Source organism: Micropterus salmoides, unplaced genomic scaffold (genome assembly GCF_014851395.1).
Source record: "Micropterus salmoides isolate LMB-PRFRI ecotype aquatic unplaced genomic scaffold, ASM1485139v1 Ms_hic_scaffold_8, whole genome shotgun sequence".
Lineage (NCBI taxonomy): Eukaryota > Metazoa > Chordata > Actinopteri > Centrarchiformes > Centrarchidae > Micropterus > Micropterus salmoides.
In genome coordinates, this window is record NW_024044570.1 from 18,309,402 (window position 1) to 18,329,599 (window position 20,198).

General features: G+C 40.3%; 1 protein-coding gene across 6 annotated transcripts in view; it reads left to right on the plus strand.

The window, feature by feature from the left end:
• tln2b (talin 2b) overlaps positions 1 to 20,198 on the plus strand; it is an 83,623-nt gene that overhangs the window by 18,872 nt on the left and 44,553 nt on the right. For all 6 annotated transcript variants that reach the window (XM_038706818.1, XM_038706819.1, XM_038706820.1 and 3 more), the window contains exons 2-8: positions 11,633 to 11,806; positions 11,895 to 11,992; positions 12,161 to 12,290; positions 12,953 to 13,108; positions 13,597 to 13,739; positions 18,966 to 19,093; positions 19,404 to 19,467. In XM_038706818.1, coding sequence (XP_038562746.1) covers positions 11,671 to 11,806; positions 11,895 to 11,992; positions 12,161 to 12,290; positions 12,953 to 13,108; positions 13,597 to 13,739; positions 18,966 to 19,093; positions 19,404 to 19,467 — 855 coding nt within the window. In that variant the 5' untranslated portion in view covers positions 11,633 to 11,670. The remainder of the gene's footprint in view (positions 1 to 11,632; positions 11,807 to 11,894; positions 11,993 to 12,160; positions 12,291 to 12,952; positions 13,109 to 13,596; positions 13,740 to 18,965; positions 19,094 to 19,403; positions 19,468 to 20,198) is intronic.

Here is a 20,198-nt window from a genome sequence, read left to right on the forward strand (position 1 = left end):
CGGTATGTTTCCTCTGGACCTCTCCAGTGAGACGGAGTACCTCTCACACAGGCTCTGGCTGAGCCACTGGGACGTGGCCCTGCAGACGCCTGCTCCTAATGATCGGCTCCTGCTGCTTCTGTTTGTATGAAACCCACACTGGGGTATTCAACTGCACCCATGCTGTCATAATGACCAGCTTGTAATTGTAAAGCCCTTCTGATATACAGCCATTCTTTTTCAAGTTTCTGATCCATTTATTGTGGTTCACACTAACGCATTTGATAAATAGAAAATCCTACTTTGTGCAATTGACTGCGATTTTGCACAGATGAGACATAAACAACATGAAGCACAGATGAAAAACAGATGTTTTTTTTCTGTAGTTTGTCTTCACACAACTGAAGAAAAAGTGTCACTTTTGTTGCTTTCTGGTTTTGTAGCTTGTGTTTTGCTGAGTCACAAAAGCTGTGATTCATCAGTAATAATAGTGCCTGCCTTGCATAGTGCCCCTTCTGTTTGTGCCTTGGTTTTATTTTTTGTTTTCAGTTGTAAAATATTTGAAATCCTTAAACATTTAGGGTTGACTGAGTCTTTTTTGTCTAGCCCCTTGAGAACTATAGAGCAAGTTCAGTAAAAGGGACTCAGACACACTGCAATTGATCTGTAGTAGTGACAGCTTGTCTCTTTAAACGCTGACTGTGTGTAGCCATTGAAAAAGCTTCAGTGACCATCTTAAGAACCACTAATGAAAGTCAGAGCCTTCTATCATTCATTGGTTTCTTTTGCAAACTGCACAGCTTAGAAACAGCCCTATTTTTTTCCCCTTTAGAGCTGACAGAAGCCACCTGACCTGGGAATTGCCCAAAACCAGGGTTGCTATGGTAACCAGCAGATGTGGAGCATGAAATAGTGAGCCTGTGAGTCGTTAACTAAGCGTGGCAGCATCCCTTACATGCAACACTCCATATCGTGTGTCTCCCTCTGTATAGGTGCAGCTGCAAGGTGTGTACAGAGGTGTTTCGCAGTGTTTCCCATCATTCACCTTGGCTCTGAGCTGGAAGCGTGCACAAAAAGAATTTGAAGTAGTCAGCATGGTTCTCGTCAGTTGACCCTGTTGCACAATATGCTAAGGATATGCATGCTGAGTGTGGGTGGGCGGTTAGTTGACCAGATGTTTGTTAGGCAGATTTAAGCCAGAGATGTTTGTCTCTAGAAATCAGGAACACTTGGACTTACGTTAGGGGTGGAAATCCAGTGAGTTCTGCTTGAGGTTTCTGCTTCTTAAAAGGAAGTTTTTCCCTGCCTGTGTCGCCAAGTGCTTGCTCATGGTGGGAATGTTGGGTCTCTGTAAATAATATTACAAAGAGCACAGTCTAGACCTGCTTGAACTGGTGCCCTATAAATAAAACTGAACTGAACTCAATTGAAGATAAATACATTATTTAACTCCCGGTCTCCCTGTTGACGAAGTAGTTGGTTTTTACTGTGTTGTATGTTTCACATGTCCTAACCAGATCAGATCCTGGACATGGAAAGTAACTGATTACAAGAGCTGTTTTTAATTGTGTAATTATGTCACTTTTGTACATTTGTGAATTTTACTTTGAATGAAGTAAATATTCAACAACAAATATTCAATTTCCTTCAACTACTTTTGGAAACAATATCATAGTAGTCTACGCTGCTACTCTTATGGCAAAATCAGGATATATCGATGTTTTTTCTTCCTTTCAATATTTGAGAATTCTTGTAAGGAATAGAAAGGTCGCCAATTTGGCAGAGCATCACAGCCACGTTTTTGCTGTTACTGAATTTAAAAAACTAAAAAAATTACCCTAATTCTACTGTGTAAATAAGCATGTAAAAAAAGAAAAATACATTTAATTTATATAGCACATCTTCTCACCTGGGGATTGTATCAGTTGAATATACCAGAATCATGATAAGAATTGTGTAAAAAAAAAAGGTGTATGTCTTTAAAACAGAAAAGATTTTCAATTTGTTGGCAGCCCACCAGCGTACAGCCTCCGCTTGAAGAGCTTTCTGAAGTGTACAGTATCCGTCTGAGGGAAAGTTGTTGTATACGCCTTCTCCAGCCAATTTAAACATTTGATTCTCCAGTGCTTTTAGTCCTCGCTGAGAGAAAAACAAAGCTGCAAGGAGTCGCTCAATGATACTGCGCTTGGAATGTACTCCCAAGTTAACTGCATAATGGGGTTTTTCATTTGTCTTGACCTTGCACAGTGTGCTTTCAACTTGTATTGTTTGCTCTAGATGTTGACCAATCATTCATTATTTTCGGAAGGGAACACACTCTTGAAAGCTATTTGGTTAATTGTGTGGAGGGAAGGTTCTTGCTCAAGTGTTTTCTCTGTACATTCTGTGTCTGTCTGTCTTTGTACATGCACATCCCCTTCAGTACACAGCGGGGATCAATGCACCAGTAGATGATATCACAGACAGTTTCTCATTCTCACAGTGCAGCTCTCCACACTAAAGGTTACATTATGTTTCTCTGCAGAACCTTCAACAAAGCAGCGAAGCTGAAGTGACACTTTCACATAAAGGTATCTTCATTTTTCAGACACACTATCAAAGTGAATCAAAGTCAACTCCCTCAATCTTTTTCTGCTGAACTTTTCCATGTACGTATTTGACAGGATAGCTGAGAGGCCTTCTGGATGAAACTAGGATTGTATGTCATGTACACAGATAAAGCAGCCCTTAACATTGCAAAAGCTCTCTCTCTCTCTCTCTCTCTCTCTCTCTCTCTCTCTCTGACCTTGTCTGCTTGACATTTAAAAGCTGACTTTAGCTGAAATCCTTAAATCACTGCAAGAGTGGACAATACATCCAGATAACCCTGGAAGCAGTTGCAGCCGTGCACCTGAGGGCAGAGTGGATGTGGCTGCTGCTTCTGTCTAGCCTTATATGTCCAGGAAAAGGTGGGCACAGCAGCAGCCATGGCAACTGTGGGCAAAGTTGCTGATGTGGAAACAATGGGCCAACAACATGGCCTCTCCCTGAACCTCCTCTTGTGCAACAACATGGTTTCAGTCACCATCAACAGAGGATTTTTTGTTACAGACACCACTTTGGTTACGGATAACACAAGAAATTGTGTAGGAGGAACTAACAGGAACTGCACTTTGCGATAAAACGGATACCGCATGTCTGCTTATGGTGTTCTTAGCTAAATGGTTGGTTTGCTTAAAGAGCTAGAACAGTGAATCTCCGCCTTTATGTGTCAGGTTTCTTCCTTTACAGCATGCCAGAGGATATAAAATGCTGATAGAGTCCTTCAGTGTATCTCACTTTGGAGAGAAGCCAGTGTATGTTCCGTTCCACTGCTCTTGATACTGTAATCAGCATGCAAGTGGTAGTAGGCATCTACCAAAGTATGAGAGGGAGGCTCAGTGTTGGGGAGACGGCGCAGATTGGAGTCGCCTGATTTACAGGACATGACACTCCAGGCAGAATATACTGATCGTGCGAGCCAGAGGTGTCATCATCTAATACTCCTGCTCATTTTGAATATTTAAGTTAATGAAGCCTGTTTGGTTTGCATGTGTGTACATGTGTGTTATGCACACAAACACCCACATTCACCTCACCCTCTACCTATGGTACTGTATTTGCTTGTGCTGCAATCTCAGGCAATAACTCCCACATGATTTGTTATAGAGTTATACATAAAAGATTGCGTTGTTCATTTTTCACATATTCTGTCAGGCTCTGTTGTATAATAAAGTAATGTTTGGCAAACAGCTCTTGCAAGGTTTTTATAAGGAAAGGCAGCATCAGTTTGAGTTTGTTGTATGGTGCAGGGAGACAGATTGACGTTGAGATACTAAGAGTGCGGTTGACATCTTAACTGTGACCTTTGTAATTGTGATGCAATGATTTCATGAGCTGCCTTGTACTTACATATTCTTGCACTAATTACTGTCACATTTGTGGAGTCTTTCTTGATATACCTTAATCTCCCTGTGCCTGTCTGTCTACATTTGGTAAAACAGCATTTAAATGATATCATACTGTATGCTGGCACATAGTCCTATCACATTGTGTAGTGTTAAATAGAGGAGAAATAGAAGGCTTATTACTGTGAGTTCCTATTGGTTTGAGTGAAACATGGTCTGTTTTGCATAGGTTGTGTACCATTTAAGGTAGCGTCAACTTACACAGTTCTGTGCATATTCTGTGAGAGAAGGTCAAAAGTCACGCTTTGTCTGAGATTACCTAGCCAATCAGAAATCGAACTCTGATCAAGGGTCCATGCAGATGTAGTGGTGCTGAATTAGAAATACCCATTAAATGAAATAATACAATGTAGCTGCTAAATGGCAACTAACATGATTTTGTGGTTGTCCAGGTATTACTGATAACATAATGCTAACTTTTATTCATGGCATGGTTCTAATGCAGAATACATTATGCAGCATTGTTTTATTATTATTGTCCTATTGTTCTGGACATAATTTTATAATACATTATCAAGTTGTTCAACTGTTTGCACCCTTCTTATACATAGTACTGACAGAATGTCAGTTTTTGTAAATCTTTTCTATACCATTTCTTTTATATTCATGCACAAAACTGCACCTTCTTTTGAAAGGTGGGTTAATTTCCATGTTAAAGTGACCCATACAAATTAAATAAATGTGCAATCACCACACTTCATCACATCTCCTCTAGTGATATGTGTGATCCAGCCATACACACAAAGGAGATGAGTAAACTTGATTGCACACATGTTGCTCCTCGGATGACAGGCAAACTGTGCTTCCATGTTGGATTGTTGTCTAATCAAACAACACCTGTGTCTATAGGTACAAAATACACCTGAGAGGAGGAAGAGAAAACTGAATAAATGATGTCCAGTGTTCAGGGCTTGCTATGAAAAAAAAGGTTCAAATGAAGCTGACCTTTTGTTCGACCAAGACATTGTGAACGACCACTCACTCTGTCGCTGTCCGCTGTCCTTCACATGCCCATACTGGTGATTCTGGTCCTTGAAACAAGAGTTATGGTGCACCAACCCAAAATGTTTGAATGCACTGCATGCAGCTGATGTCAACGTATATATTTTACAGTTGGTATGAACAGAAAAGCAAAAACAGAACATGCAAATGTGTGTTGGCTGAGCTGGAAAACGTGCATGTACTGACGCTGACAGAACCAAGTTGGCTCTATAGTGTGAGTGTGAGTGTTATATACTTTTATATTACAAAGGGGAAGTTGCCTTTTTAATCTTTAATACTGGGTTCTGTAAGTGCATACTGTGTATACATATTAAATGTGTGCTATTGATTATTTAACGAAAATCTGTTGCACTAAGATGATTATATTCTGGATGTAATTGTGAGGAAGCAATGCTTTCCAGCTTGAACATACTTTAATGGGTTGAGATCAAACCATCCATATGGTATGCAGTAAAACAGTAATAGGCAAACCTGTGTGGATTAAGTGGTTGAAGCCACTCGACAAGCACCTGTTCAGTATTTTATTCTCATTATAGTGATACTCAAATATTTTATGTGGCATGAGATATATTATGTAAACAAATACACAATGTATATGAAATAGGAATTAAGCCATAGTGGATTTAATTTGTGTGATGCACCCTTACACAAGTACACTTCACTAACAGAGAAAGTAGTCTGCTTGATGGAAGGTTTTACATTTTACTGTTGTTTATGTTTTAGATACTAGGTTTAGTTGTAATGCATCTTTTTTCCAACTCTTATTTGGAGTCAAATTATTTCTCCAAACATGTTTCCTGTTTCATATCATTACATCACTTAGTCTGGCATCAGAATCAGTCAAAAAACAGATGTAGGCTAGTGGACCAGAGGCTGCACACTGTACATGCTCTAAAAGAGATTTATTGTTAAAAATGAGGTTTATAATGATAATGAAACCATCATGAGCTGAGTCTTTGTTGTTTTGGGGCTGATCTGCATCCATCCGTCTATGTAATCAAATAAAAATATTTGGGCAACATTTGTCTGAGCAACCATTAACCACTCCCACTGAGTGACTGACACAGACGCCAGGTCAACAACACTCTCTGTCTGACTGACTGACTGACTGACAGACTGAAAGATGAGTTCACTGGTTGACTGACTGCAGCTGCTGGGTGGAGCTCTCCTTCTGTAGCCATTCCTGTCTCCATCTGTTCTGAAGCTCATTCTTCACATCTCTAAATGAGGGATGAGGGGTGGTACGTATTGAATAACTCTTGGAAGACTCAGTGTATTGACTCCAGGACTGTTGGACAATCTAAACCAATAATATCTCAATAGTAATGTAACTAAGCCAATTGCATTCTACACCCACTCATAAAATTTCTCAGGTTACTGTTATTTAAGAATTAGCATAATTTATTTTAATCTGCTGCCATATAGGTGTAGGTATTTGTGAATGCCATTTTCTTTTATGGTTCGGAAGAAAAGATTACATTTATTGTACTGCATCTGCTGTGGAACCCTTTGAAACGGTGCAGCATGGAGGACGCTCTACTTCACTGGATATTTTTAGTGTAAGAGGAGCTGTTCTCTCCCTCCCCGCGACAAGGGCAAGATTCATAATTTCTGTCAGTATCCATACCCTCAAATTGCATTACGGCAGAGTGTGTTGCCCAGGAGCAAAGCCTGTAGTCCAAAGAGTGGGTCATAGCAACATGGCATCTTTTTTTTTTTTAAATAAGTCAGTGTAACTGTGAGTAGCTTTGAGTTTAGAGTGTGCCTTTTGATGCTGTTTTTTATCTGGATTGACAACCACTGCTTGACTAACACTCAATTGAGTGAAATAATACCATGCAAGCCACTTGAATCATTCATAATATGACAGCTTGTTCATAGTAATCCTGGTGAACTTTAAATAGCAAGGGTCAGTTCTGCTTCATAATGACATCCGGTGATTGCTGTGGTCTGCTGGAGCAAGGACTAATTAATTTATGAAATGTATGGGGGAAGTGATAAGGGTGGAGGCAAAAGCCTTTTCACTTATTCATTATTTGAATTGTATTCAGGTAGACTCCAAATTCATTGGGTGTTCATTGCTAGGAAATGTGCACATCAAGGACATCTTCACATAAAAAGGAGAGAAAAAAATAATGTAATCACTGCAAGGTATAAGAAAGTGAACATTTGGAGATAGTACATGCAACAGAGGGCACAGTTCATTTTATATCTGCTATCCGAAAAGGAGATATGATAATAAGCAGTAGTATAATAATTGTATGTTTACGCTCTTTGCACCTTCTAAAATAATTAACCTGCAACCTCTGTCATTCATTTGGCAGTACAGATATTTGACTTTTTTGCATCAGTGTACCATAATCGTATTCTCCTCATGCTATTAACATGGTGAAGGCAAGCTGACAGAGTGATGTCTTTGTGGCCCCATGTGCTGCTTAGACAGCCCTGGGCTATTAAATAGACGTATAATAAGTTGCTATGCATTAGTTGTAAATCAAGTATATCGCACACTCATAATAAAGACGTGTTTAGGGTGGTTGATTAATGCCTGCCTCTCGTGTACTGTTAGGGCTCTGATTTACCAAATTCAAATTAGGATTTGAAGTGCTCAGAATGATGGCCTAGCAGTCATTAAATTTAGAGGTAGCTTTCACATCTGGTGGAAATAACACACCTGACCTTGACACATCTCTTCATGGTGAAGAGAAATGTAGTTCCTGGGTTGCAGGAATATTGGATTTGAATACACAAATGATCAAAACAACTGCCCTTGTTTGCTGTTATGTGACCCGTTATTGGACTGTCTGTGTTCCAGGAAAGCATAATGGTCTCCAGGGACATACTGTGGTCTTTCAAGAAACTAACGTTAATGTCAGTCAGACAGGGGTAAAGGGCGGATGTTGTTCTCAGAGTGTCAGTGCAGGACGTAAAGAGGAGAGAAAAGGAGGTGGGGTGTGAAGCAGTTTAGCCAATAAGCATTTTCTCAAGGCACACATGCTTTAATCCTGCAGTCCTTGACAATCCCGAGAACTGCTGAGGTTGGAATTACTCACACCCCCCTTTCAATGCCGTTGACATACTACATGCTTAAATTAAACAGCATAATGGTCCACCAGGCTAGAGATAATATGGAATAGTAAATGCCATTTCAGTGTGTTTGTGAGGTTAGTAAAGATTGCACCACAATGATTTCCTGCTGCTTTACTGGCTTTCATTTATGCTTTGGGGTTATTTTGAATTGCATCACAGCTTGTTTAAAACAGAAATGTCATCCTTTACAATAGGTGTGCTTGCTTTAGTAATCTACTTTTTATCCCAGAGTGGCTGTTTTTATACTCACAGTTATCACTGCCAATTGCAGAGACAAGAGAAGTGTGCATCTGCTTCTCTATTTGTGTTTCTACTCACAAATGCTGCTAAAGCAGAAAGAGTGTAAAACTCTTTGTTTACCAGGGAATCATTACTGTTTCTCCCATGATCTCCGTTTAATTGGCTGACCTTGAAAATCTCTCCCAATGTAAGGGTGTGGTTTACATTCAGTGCTGCAAGAATAACAAATTATATTAATTATAAATGTGTTATTATTTTCTATTTTAACTCAAGTGGCTTTCTCTTTATAATGTTTGTGCTCTCAATGTTTGACGGGTCACGAAGGTTTTGCCCTTCATGCAGTAATTAATGAGTAATTACTTCGTAATGTCAAGTGTTTGCACTGTGTGCTCCTGGATCTTAGTCATCAGTTTTTTTGTTTGAGAACATATCTATCTTCACAAAATGAATTGATTTAACAGATAATAGTCACCTGACATCTAGTGTAAACTGCAGGGGGCAACCTTGTGAAGGATGGCTGACACATACAATTATGATTTGATTTTTGCATTGAACATGTTCAAAGCAGCTGTAAAGAGCGTGGATGTTCTTCACAGTTGGAAATCATGGCCGCAGCTCCAGGTAACCTGGGAATATGTTCCTCAGAAGAATGACTGATGCTGCCTTTTGTTGCACTCTGTATGTCCCACATCTTCCTCTCCACACTGCATGAGAAACATAGGCATTAACTTTGGTATTGATCAAATTTGAAAAACACAAAATTTAAGCACCCCTGCACAGCATTGTTGCATGATCGTCCTTGAAGGAATGTTATTCATTCTCATCCACACCCTATTATGCTCTCAAGGGTCATTCAGCTTCAGATTTGTTGTTCTATTACAAACATTTGGAAGAAACTGACCAACCTGGACAAACACTGTTTAAGTTCCCTGTCGAGCCACCTCCTTGCTTGTATGACAGACTGGTGCAGTAATTGCCGCAGTTGTTGCTCTCAGGCTCTGCGCTGATGCTGCTATTACAGTCAATCATTAGAGCTGGATCCTCTCCAGATGGCTCCTGCCTCCCCTCGTCTGTATTGAATTGTCTATGCTTAGACCCCCCAGTAAGCTGCTCTTTGGCCATTTTCATGTCTTAATATCTAGAGTAGTGAACAAATCAAATTCAAAGCAGGACTTTGCTAATGGACTAGTCATTGTCACAGGAGATAGTGTTTTGAAATCACATTTTTTGGTCTCCCTAGTGACCTAGAAAGGGTAATAAAATAAACAAGATTCACCAGAGAGTCACATAAGTGAGTTGCTTCTCATTGCTCCTCTCTCAGATGTGGATCCGTCCATGCTTGAAAGCAGAGCTAACGAGTAGCTGGCTGCATTGGAGTGTTTGCACGAGGATCCTAGTGAAAAATGTGCTCTCACACTACTGTAAGCTCAGGGATTATCATTATCCTCCTGGGTTTCATCATGTGGTTTCTGCAGTACTTACTCTCTGAAGTGACTGATGCTACTCACTAACAGTAAAGTGACTATTGCTTTAGCTGCAGACCGACAGTTATCTTTAGAAAATACCTGTCGTTAGAGTTAACTCTGGCTTTTTGGCAGAGATGGACCTGCCGGAAATCCATGAGAAACTGCCACAAAAATATCTATACATTGGTTGTGTGTGGTTACCTGCGAATCTTTGAGCATGCATCTGCCTCCCATGTGGCCTTCCGTGCTGTCAGTCTGGGGTCTCAAGCTGCTTGTCTAGAATAGAGTGTCTGTGGAGGAGCTGGATGACAAAACCTCGGTGGGGCTTCTCTGCCAGCCTGTATAGAGGAGAGCTCATGCAGTGCCATTACCCGTTCTTCTTTGTGCTTGTCTTTCCCACTTTGTGTGAAGAAAAACTCAGGGAGAGGCGCTATTGGAGACGAACCCATGGCCATGATAGAGACACAGTCACAGGCGGGCTCATTCACAGCTCCATCATTTACAGAAAATTTACTTCTCAGACATTCTCTGCTCTGGTTCAGAAAGGGGCCTGTGGATGAACTGTGAATCCTGAGCACAAAAAATCTCTTTGTTTGCAAGTGAGGCTAGGATCTGAATCGTGTCAGTGTGACAATTTGAACTTTTGCCATTAAAGCCGGCCATGGAGGGAAATGCTAAAATTCTTTTAGTGTTGAAATAGCATTTGAAATATAGTATAGCTGAAACGATTAGTAGACCGACTAACCGATTTTGATTTAATACCAAAAACCCAACTTTCTCAAATGGTCCTGGGTTTCTTAGTCTTCTACTGTGATATGAATATATTGTTGTGTTTTGGACCATTAGTCAGACAAAACAAGCAATTTGAATATGCCAACTTGGGTTTTTAGAAAATTTATTCTTACGTTTTGTATTAACCAAATGAGTAATTTATGAATCAATTAATGTAAGAAATATTCAACAGATTTAAATAATTGTTGATTGCAGCCCTAGAATATAGTAACATCAATACTTGGGAACTTGAATCTAAGCTGTTATACCAGTCTTCTCCAGAAGAGATGGTTTGGCTTTGAATGTGCCACAGACTAACGCAAAAAAAGTAATAACTACATTTTAAGTCCATGATGTGGTTAAGCGAGAGGCAGAGGGCCTCTTGGGTGTAGATGGCCCTATTTATCAGGTTCATCCATTTCCCTGTTGAAGCCAAGGTCAAGGAAGAGGAGAAACACTGCAGTATCAGTCTCTTTCCTTTTTTGCGCATATGAGGCTCAGAATACCTGAATTGATTCACCCTAATTGCAGCATGTGACAAAACATCTGCTGATTTGTCTCACAGTGAAGTCTGCTTCTGGGGGAGAGTGCAAGCCAGCAGAAGAGCGAATAATGATGCAGCGGCGAAATGTCTTTTTCTGTGTTTTGACTCAGCTCCTGTTATTCCTGGCGATTAAAGAGATTTGCGCATATTTCCCCTTTTCTGCTCAAAGGTTATGTCACTTCCATGGTCCAGCTAATTCCTACATACACTGCAATCAGGCAGAACCTTTCATACATTTTACCTGTATATATCAGAACAACAGAGAATAATGAGAGGCTGCTGAGGCAGCAGTGTGGAATAACACACAATCAATTTCACAGGTAAAATTGTCTCCAAAGAGGTAATTGTGATGATTTGTTCTGTGCCGTGTGGTGTAGTATACTACATCTGAGACTTCCTCTTCACACATTCAAGCGTGATTGTTTTATGAGAGGACATTTTAATAACAGGCTTTGTCATGGCCATAATACAGGCCATCTATTTAGGATATTAGCTAGCAATATGATTTTAACACTCTGGCCCTTACATAATGTTTCTATCTTTGTTTTTTCCAGGTGTGTAGGTCGGTGAGGCCACTATATTACCCACCAAGATGGTAGCTTTGTCACTAAAGATCTGTGTACGCCAGTGCAATGTCGTGAAGACGATGCAGTTTGAACCATCCACACCTGTGTATGATGCCTGCAGAATCATCAGAGAAAGAGTTCCAGAAGCCCAGACAGGACAAGGTTGGTGGATAGTTCAGAAAATGTAATTTACACAATGCAAATCTATAGGCAGCTACATTTGCATGCTGTGTTTCACTTTGTGTTTCAGCGTCAGATTATGGCCTCTTCCTCTCTGACGATGATCCCAGGAAAGGAATCTGGCTCGAGTCTGGAAGAACCCTGGATTACTACATGCTGCGAAATGGAGTAAGATTAAGTCACATAGTCTGAGGTGGAGAACTGTCAGTGTCACTTATCATCTCTTAAAGTGGTTTACATTTTCTCGTGGGACCTGAGATATTTCTGCTCTCCTCCTTGCTGGGAGGGATGAGTGGGGTTGTTGATTTCATTGTGCCTGGTCTCCTGTTTTCTCAGGATGTCTTGGAGTATAAAAAGAAACAAAGGCCCCAAAAGATCAAAATGCTGGACGGTGCTGTTAAAACCATCATGGTGGATGACTCAAAAACTGTTGGGGAGCTGCTTGTCACCATATGCAGTAGAATAGGTAAGTGATAGCACTGCTAATATGAATCTTGTCAAGCCATCATCCGAGGCTTGAATTATTCATCCTCTGTTTTATTTTTAGTCCAAGGCATACCACTTGACTTCACACTGAGTTGTATTAGGTTGCTCTGTTATTATGTGCTATTAAATCCATATTTAAACAGCAGCATTTGTTAAGCACTTCTGAGCATTCATGTATGCTTGATAAAGTCCTAATCACTTTTTGTTTAGAGCACGATGGGCATGATTTATCAAGCTCAAACAAACTTGTTTCTAATAAATGCTGAAGTGTTCTTCCTAAAGCTCAGACCGTGCCGTCCTTGCCTGTCACAGAGGTGTTCTCGAAGCAGTGTATTTCAATTATAATGAGCTTCTATCAAGCTCAACTGGGTGAGGAGAAGGGGGACGTGTGTCTGGCAGATAGCTTTATTGGAAAATGTTTGTTTAGAGCAGGTCTTTCTGTGTGGCTTCTTCTCCTCCTCGGCTCCCATTTTAGTTTGCTGGCTTTGTACCAGAGTTCCGTTCAGTTTCTAAGCAGAGAGAAAGAGATAAAGAGAGCGTGCAAGAAAATTGCAGAGACCCTTTTTCATATCACTAGTTATCGTGCCAGTTTGAGGCGTCTCCTCCTCTGAGAAACCCCTGGCTAACTTAGACCCTTTTCAGGAATCACCAACTATGAGGAGTACTCCCTAATTCAAGAGGTGACGGAGGAAAAGAAGGAGGATGGAATGGGGACGCTGAAGAAAGACAGAACGCTGCTACTACGAGATGAGAGGAAGATGGAAAAGCTCAAAGCCAAACTTCACACAGATGATGACTGTGAGTGTAAGCTTGCAAAAGCCTCCAGAAGTCTCATTGATATCTTGATGGCTTTACGCCCGTTCCTTATTTTCACATTAATGGATATGACTGAACGCCATCATCTGGATGTGCTTTATCAGTCTAATTTATTGCATGGGCATATCAAAGTTTAATGAAATTACAACCGTTATCTTTTGCCCAGAGGAAACCAGTTCAATGTGGAAACATGTGAATATATAAATCACGCTCAAACTTTGGCTGAAAACTAGCTCTTGTCTCAGCAGAAAATAATGCAAATGGAACTGCTCATGCCCCTTCAAGATTTTCACATCCTCGCAATTCATTTAGTAGATTGTGTGTCTAAGCTGATCTGTCTACCCAGCTGACGTTTTACAACTGCCTGGTTAATTTCACCATCAGTATCCTCGCCTATTAACACGTTTGTAAAGTGAATGTCTTTTCATTTCAGTCCATGTGGTAACAGAGTATGTGTATTGATTGGGCAGTGAACTGGCTGGACCACAGCAGGACATTCAGAGAGCAGGGAGTGGAGGAAAGTGAGACTCTGCTGCTCAGGCGCAAGTTCTTCTATTCGGATCAGAATGTGGACTCACGGGACCCTGTCCAGCTAAACCTGCTCTATGTTCAGGTAAACCAATTGCGCCTACTTCTGTTTTTTTGCTGTTACAGCCCGACCTGCAAAATTATGCCCAAACCATCAAGCATATTAATAACACTACAAATTTTTGGGTGCTTTTTAAAAAAATGTCTTCTGTCTAATTAAGCTCAATAACTATGTTGTAGTATGCATCTTACTTGTGGCCAGGTGTGGACAGACTGAAATGTGGTATGTTCTGATGTTGTCCAGACAGGATTGACTTGATTCTTGGTTCATAGCATACGATGACCCAACTATATAAATCATTCCACAAAGGCAAAGCTTTAGTTCTTGATAGAAAAGCAACATTTTGTCTCGCTGCTGAGTGCAGCAGAACAAGCTGTAAGCACAACACTGACATATTATTATCTTATTAAGTTGCTACAAATCCAGCAGGTGTAACATTAGCATGCACTGAACGTAAGTCCAATATTCACAATCCTTTTAGCTGTGTTTGTGTCAGAAAATTATCCAGCTCTTTAGCTGCTAAAAGCTCCGCTATGTTCACCAGCTAATATATAACGTTGTCTGTCTATGGTTTTGCTGGGCAGGTAGCATACAGCTGGTTTACAAGAGCTTTTTCAATGAAAATACCTGCTGCTGAATGGATGTAATTTCAAGTTGACTGCACAATGAACGATTGACAATATTCCTTTTTCACACCTGATTGAATGAATGCACCATTCAGTCGGATGGCTTTGGGTTTTTTTAACTGAATGAATGAATGACAACTTACTTAAGTATTACATATTGAAAAATGATATGGTCACCGTTTTGTAAATATTATCGACTAAACTATCCAGTTTAAATCTGTGCTGTGAGAAATAAGCCATTCAGTTGCTTCAGTTTATCACCTTTAAATAAATTTTTCCCTTATATTCCCGTAAGTAGCTTTAAGTTGGATAATCATCTTATTACACACGATTTTGTAACAGCTTATTCCAATTCTTTGGAATATTTACAATGTTCAATTTAAACCCAAAACTCCATGTTTTTGATGGCTGCACCATTCCTCCAAATAATATCTTCCAAAACTCAAATATATTTTAAAATATTCTTGTCATCTTGTGCATTAATTCTGACACATTTCCCCAAAATTAAGCTTGACATATTTGGTGTCCTTGGAAACTTTAGGATCCCTACTGCAACTTTGAATACGGTCCTGTTGGTTTGAACAATCACTGATGTACATCATCAGTTCGTACTGACTTACCAACCAGTGACTCGGTGAGATTGAAGAGGTTACATTTATTTTATAATAGTTGTTCATGAGATTTAGTCATTTTCAGAGGCAGTGAGTCATGTCAGTATTGCTGAACATTTCCTGTTGTTTGCAGATTCATCCACATTCAGCATATATCTGGTTGGAGAGAGATGCAGTTTGGCTTTGTGGGGTTACATCTGGATAAGGCAGTGTGTGTTTATTCACCAGTGTAAGTTCTACCAGTTTTGTAAACTGAGGGAGGTTCCCTGTGGAGGATCAGCTGAGTGATGTACCGCACTAGTCAGGGTTGGCTCACAGCACACATCACCGCAGTTAACATTAGCCCCACCAGCCAGGGGAGGAGAGCTCCCCACTGACACCAGGAATCAAACACACACACACACACACACACACACATATATACAGATGGCTCTTATGCATTGGAGAGAGTTAATACACTCACAGAAACAGATGCAACATATTATTTAAAAGAAATACACTATAACAATATGATCGTTGAATGCACTCACTTAGAGATATATATACTATGTCTGAAATATGTATTGTCATTTGTATTTGACTCTCTACATCTTTTCAACTCCTGCTGCATTGGGAGTTGCTGAATATGTTCATAAAAACACCCATCCACCCATCCTCCCTGTCTGCTCCGGCTGCTCTCCTCCCACCTGTCTGTCTGTTCCTGTTTTTGCCTCTATTTTTCTTACCCTTCGTTTCCTTCCCTTCCAGTTGGCCCATCTCCACTCCCTCTCCATCTCCTACACATTGTGACCTAATCACACACATCCCCACCCTGTCACACTGGCACATATTACAGCATAAGGCATAACATGCTGTCCCCTCCACAGAGACTCATATTTCCTTTCACAATAACAACCCCGCCCACCCTGTCCCCGCCTCCTTTTGCCTCTCCATTTGCCCTTCCCCATCTATCTTTCACTCGTTCTCTCTCTGACACACACTCAGATTGTTGCACAGGCAGATCACAGAGACTCTTCACATGGCAGTGGATCTAATTTGTCACTGTATTAAAAAGGCCAAACCAAGCCAGAAGAGAGATCTTTAGCAGAGTGGAACATACCCCAGGGTTCTCTTCCACTTTCTTTTTTTTCCTTTTTTTTACACAGCTTTTTACTCCCTCTTTTTCCTTCTTTAACATCCTTCATTATTCACAATTCCTGTAATTCTCAGAAACATATTGCGTAATTTAAATCAGATTGTGCAGATGATGACATTATTGCTGGTATTTCTTTGACAGAGCATCCCTGCGAATCAGTGATGATCTTAAATGTTTATTAATGATGTGAATGTCAAATCCACCAACGCACACATAATGGAGGCTCTGCCAGTAACAGACTAATCTCCTTTACTACTCTGCCACTCCCTTCATGTCATGTATTTGTGCTAAGACCAGGATAAACCTCTGAGGCAGTAGCATCACCCTCTGCGTCCTGCTATTTTGCTTTTACTTTTCACTTACTCTCTTGGGTTGATAATGAAAATAAACTACTGTACCATAGCAGGAAGCATAGTCTAAAGCTGGGTCAGATGAAGAATACATTTTCAAAATACTATGTATCCTATATAACCAAGGTTCCTGTTGTAACACAATTTCATCATGTTTTTTGTATCAATAGGTCTGTAAGAGTTCGCAATAGCATTTTAAGAGCTGAGGAATCATCATGCTTTATTGGAAAATGAACAAAACAGATAAATAAGAGAGAAACAAGGGTCAAAGGTTGGATTTGAACCAAGGCCAGTTCGTGTATGGTACCGTAACTAACTGAGCCACCATGATGCCTGCAATTCATCTTTTCAAACTGGAACATTTAGGATTTGTCTTCAGCTGTCCTGATAGAACACTGTGTGCATTTAGTTGCTTTAGTGTGTGCCTATGTCAGCATTTATTTTTAAGGCTGTATTGTACTCTGTGTGTTCTGCTGTGCCATGGAGGACTGGTTGACCTCAGTGTTGTAGCCTCGGGCTGTATGTGTCACAGCTTCTGATGTCTTGTGCTTCACTTCCACCCGTGCAGCTCTATTAAAAATTCCCAGAACCACTGCCTGTATCACTTGCCATATCTCCTATAAGAAATTCAGGGTCTGTCCTCACTGTCTTGTCTGCTGAGAATCATGGTAGAATTATCTGGCCAGTCGTCTGGCCAAATAGAGACAGGTACCTGTAAATTGACTGTTTAATCTGAGGTTTGTAGATTGATTGGAAATGACACCGCTAATGTCCAGTTACTTCAGTGTTAATAGTAAAGCTTACTACTGTTTGTGTTATAAATCTTTACTACTTTGCTACCTTCAGTAGCTGATTGACATCAGCTGTTTCATTCATGCTTCACAATCACTGACTTATTCACAGCTGTGTGGCTGTCAGCTGACTTGTAACTTGTAGCCAGTTGTATTTGTGCAGGTGTACTGCACCCATTATATCCTGACACCTCTCACCTTACTCTGCTGATATGCTCCTACCAGAAAAGGCTGCTGTGCCTGTTTCTGGTCGACTAAATTAACTCAGCAGTTGAGGATAAACCCACTTCGGTTACTGGATGCCTGGCCACTGTTGCATTTAACACACATAGTTGGATATTTGCGCCCTCATCTAATTGCCAGTAGTGGAAGATAAGAGCAACAGACGGTAAAATGTATCCTTTGCATTACCGGTGTTAACCTTTCACTTTCATTTTAAGGTGTAGATCATCATTACATTAATTCTCATCATATTGTTTGTTTAACTGACAAAGTACTGGGAACTCCAGTTAAGGATGCATATGCAAAACCTGAATACAGTGTTTATATCCAACACTATCCTAGTTCCTATCAGAATGCTCCAGGTAGCATATCTGAATTTATCAAAACCAGGATAGGCTTTTCCAGGTTTCTGAAACCATCTTTACATTTGCAAACACATAACCGGGATACTCCAAAAACAGGATAATAACATACTAGAGTGCATGTAACACACTAACTGTAAATCATGTGAACAGTGCATACCATAGTGAATGGCATGTGTGAGGGCTTATTTTAGAGTGTCTTTTTGTATTCAGTAAGAGCTTATGTACTCCACTGTGAATTGCACTGGGGAAAGGACTTGATTGTGAGTGGAGGAGATTGTTGTCCTCATTACAGCAGTAAGCTGCTGCTTAGTTTTTCATTGATGTAATTGGACATAAGAATGAGTTGAGTCCACGCCGGGCACCGATATGCTAATGCTAATAACAGTGGTGGAGCCTTTCTCACTGTCAGCAAGGCCACTCAGCTTTTGGAGCCATTATTTTTGCAGCAGTGAACTAGAAAGAGGGAGTGAGAGAAGACAGAGAGCGAGAGCAGAGCTGACTGCCCCCTGGAGAAAACGGCACACATTGACAGCCATTTGAAAGATGTCAACAAAGGCTTCTCCCTTTCCATCTACCTTAATGGTAAATCTAAATGGTGAAGATAATGTAGACAGCCTGGCTGAAAATGCACTGAAACATAAGTGATGTCTTACCAGCAGCAAACGGGCATAAGCCCTTTTTTTTTGCTCAGCGGAAGAAAACATTCATTAGATTTCTTAACAGCATATTGAGGGCCATTCTGTAATGCAGATGGGATATTGTGAAAGACTGATGCATTTCTGTAATGTGTTTTCCTTTTTAATAACACGTAATGGACTGTGATGACAAATTGTTGGAGCTGCTACATTTGAAAACCAGCAGAGTGGCTTTTGTTGTCACAAACAAATCTTATTTGGCTCCCCTATATGGATGAGTCTCAGCTATGATGTCCCTGCTCTAGAAATGCACTTAGTCATTCACTTAGAAGACATCCTCTGTGAAGCAACAGTGCATTCAAAGCACACTATGAATTGCTCGTTACGGAGTTCTATTGGTTTGAATTTTGGATCATTTTCATGCCTTTGTAGTCCTATCCTTTTCCTGGATGTGTGTTTCTGCCTCTCACTTACTCCCCCCCACGCGCTTCCCCCTCTCCTCATGTCTCCTCCAGGCTAGGGATGATATATTGAATGGATCCCACCCTGTCTCCTTTGATAAAGCCTGTGAGTTTGCAGGGATCCAGGCTCAGATCCAGTTCGGACCCCACGTGGAGCACAAACACAAGCCCGGATTCCTGGAGTAAGTTTTTTTGTATCCGAAAGACACATTAACAGCAACATTCATAATAACTCTGTACATCATGTTGTGCTTTCCTATGTTCAGTTCACAGTTGTGCACATACAGTGGTTATCTCCTATTTCAGCACAGGCTGTTACTTCAGGGATTTCCTCCAGTGGAAAGCTCAGGGATGATGTCAGCTGTTACAACTGTTTTCTGATATATAGGCATTAGGGAAAGAATGACCTCATATCTAGAGGTATGTTAATAGAAACGGAAATGCCTGGAGCTCAAAAGGGTAACCATGTAAAAATGTAATTTATCTCTGTAGCCTGAAGGAGTTTCTACCTAAAGAGTACATCAAGCAGAGGGGGTCCGAGAAGAAAATATTCCAAGTATGTACATTTCATTGCTGGAATGTTGCATTTAAGGAAAGTCATGTGTTTGACACCGTGGGCGGCCTCTGGGAATTATAGTAATTTGGGTAACACTTTCTATGAAGGTCATCGCTATAATGACTTATGCTTATATTTATAACATGATATAATGCGTCCATAAGACTTTATGACAGTGGTTATAATCACTTACAAACATGCATTAGGCGCTATAGCAAAGTTCATAATGTGTTATTACCATTTGATTTAATGTTTTATAACTAATAGTAATGCCAGTTTATGTCAATGTGCGACAAGAATCTCCGACCATGTTCCATAACACATTACAACCACCGACTCTGCCTCGTTATGAATACACTTTAGTCACCATTTACAATTAGTGATATAAAATGGAATAATAGCTTATAGTAATGTTTAAAGTTATATAACACGTAATTGTTTGCTTTAAGTAAAGTGACACATTTTTGCAGGAAAACAACTTTTATTTATGTTTCTTCACTTTATGAACAATCTGTATGAATTTTGAACATTTTGCAGTTTAGCACAAAAACACAACATAATTACATCAAGGACACCCATTCTCAGGGTGGTGAAAGATCGCTCAAGAGCAGACCTGTTACCGACCATATAACATCATGTAAGAAGAGGCTCAGATGTTGTCACAGATGAATGGCGAGCCTATGGACAGGCCCTAACAGATGCAGTGGACGATTAAAGACAACCACTTCACA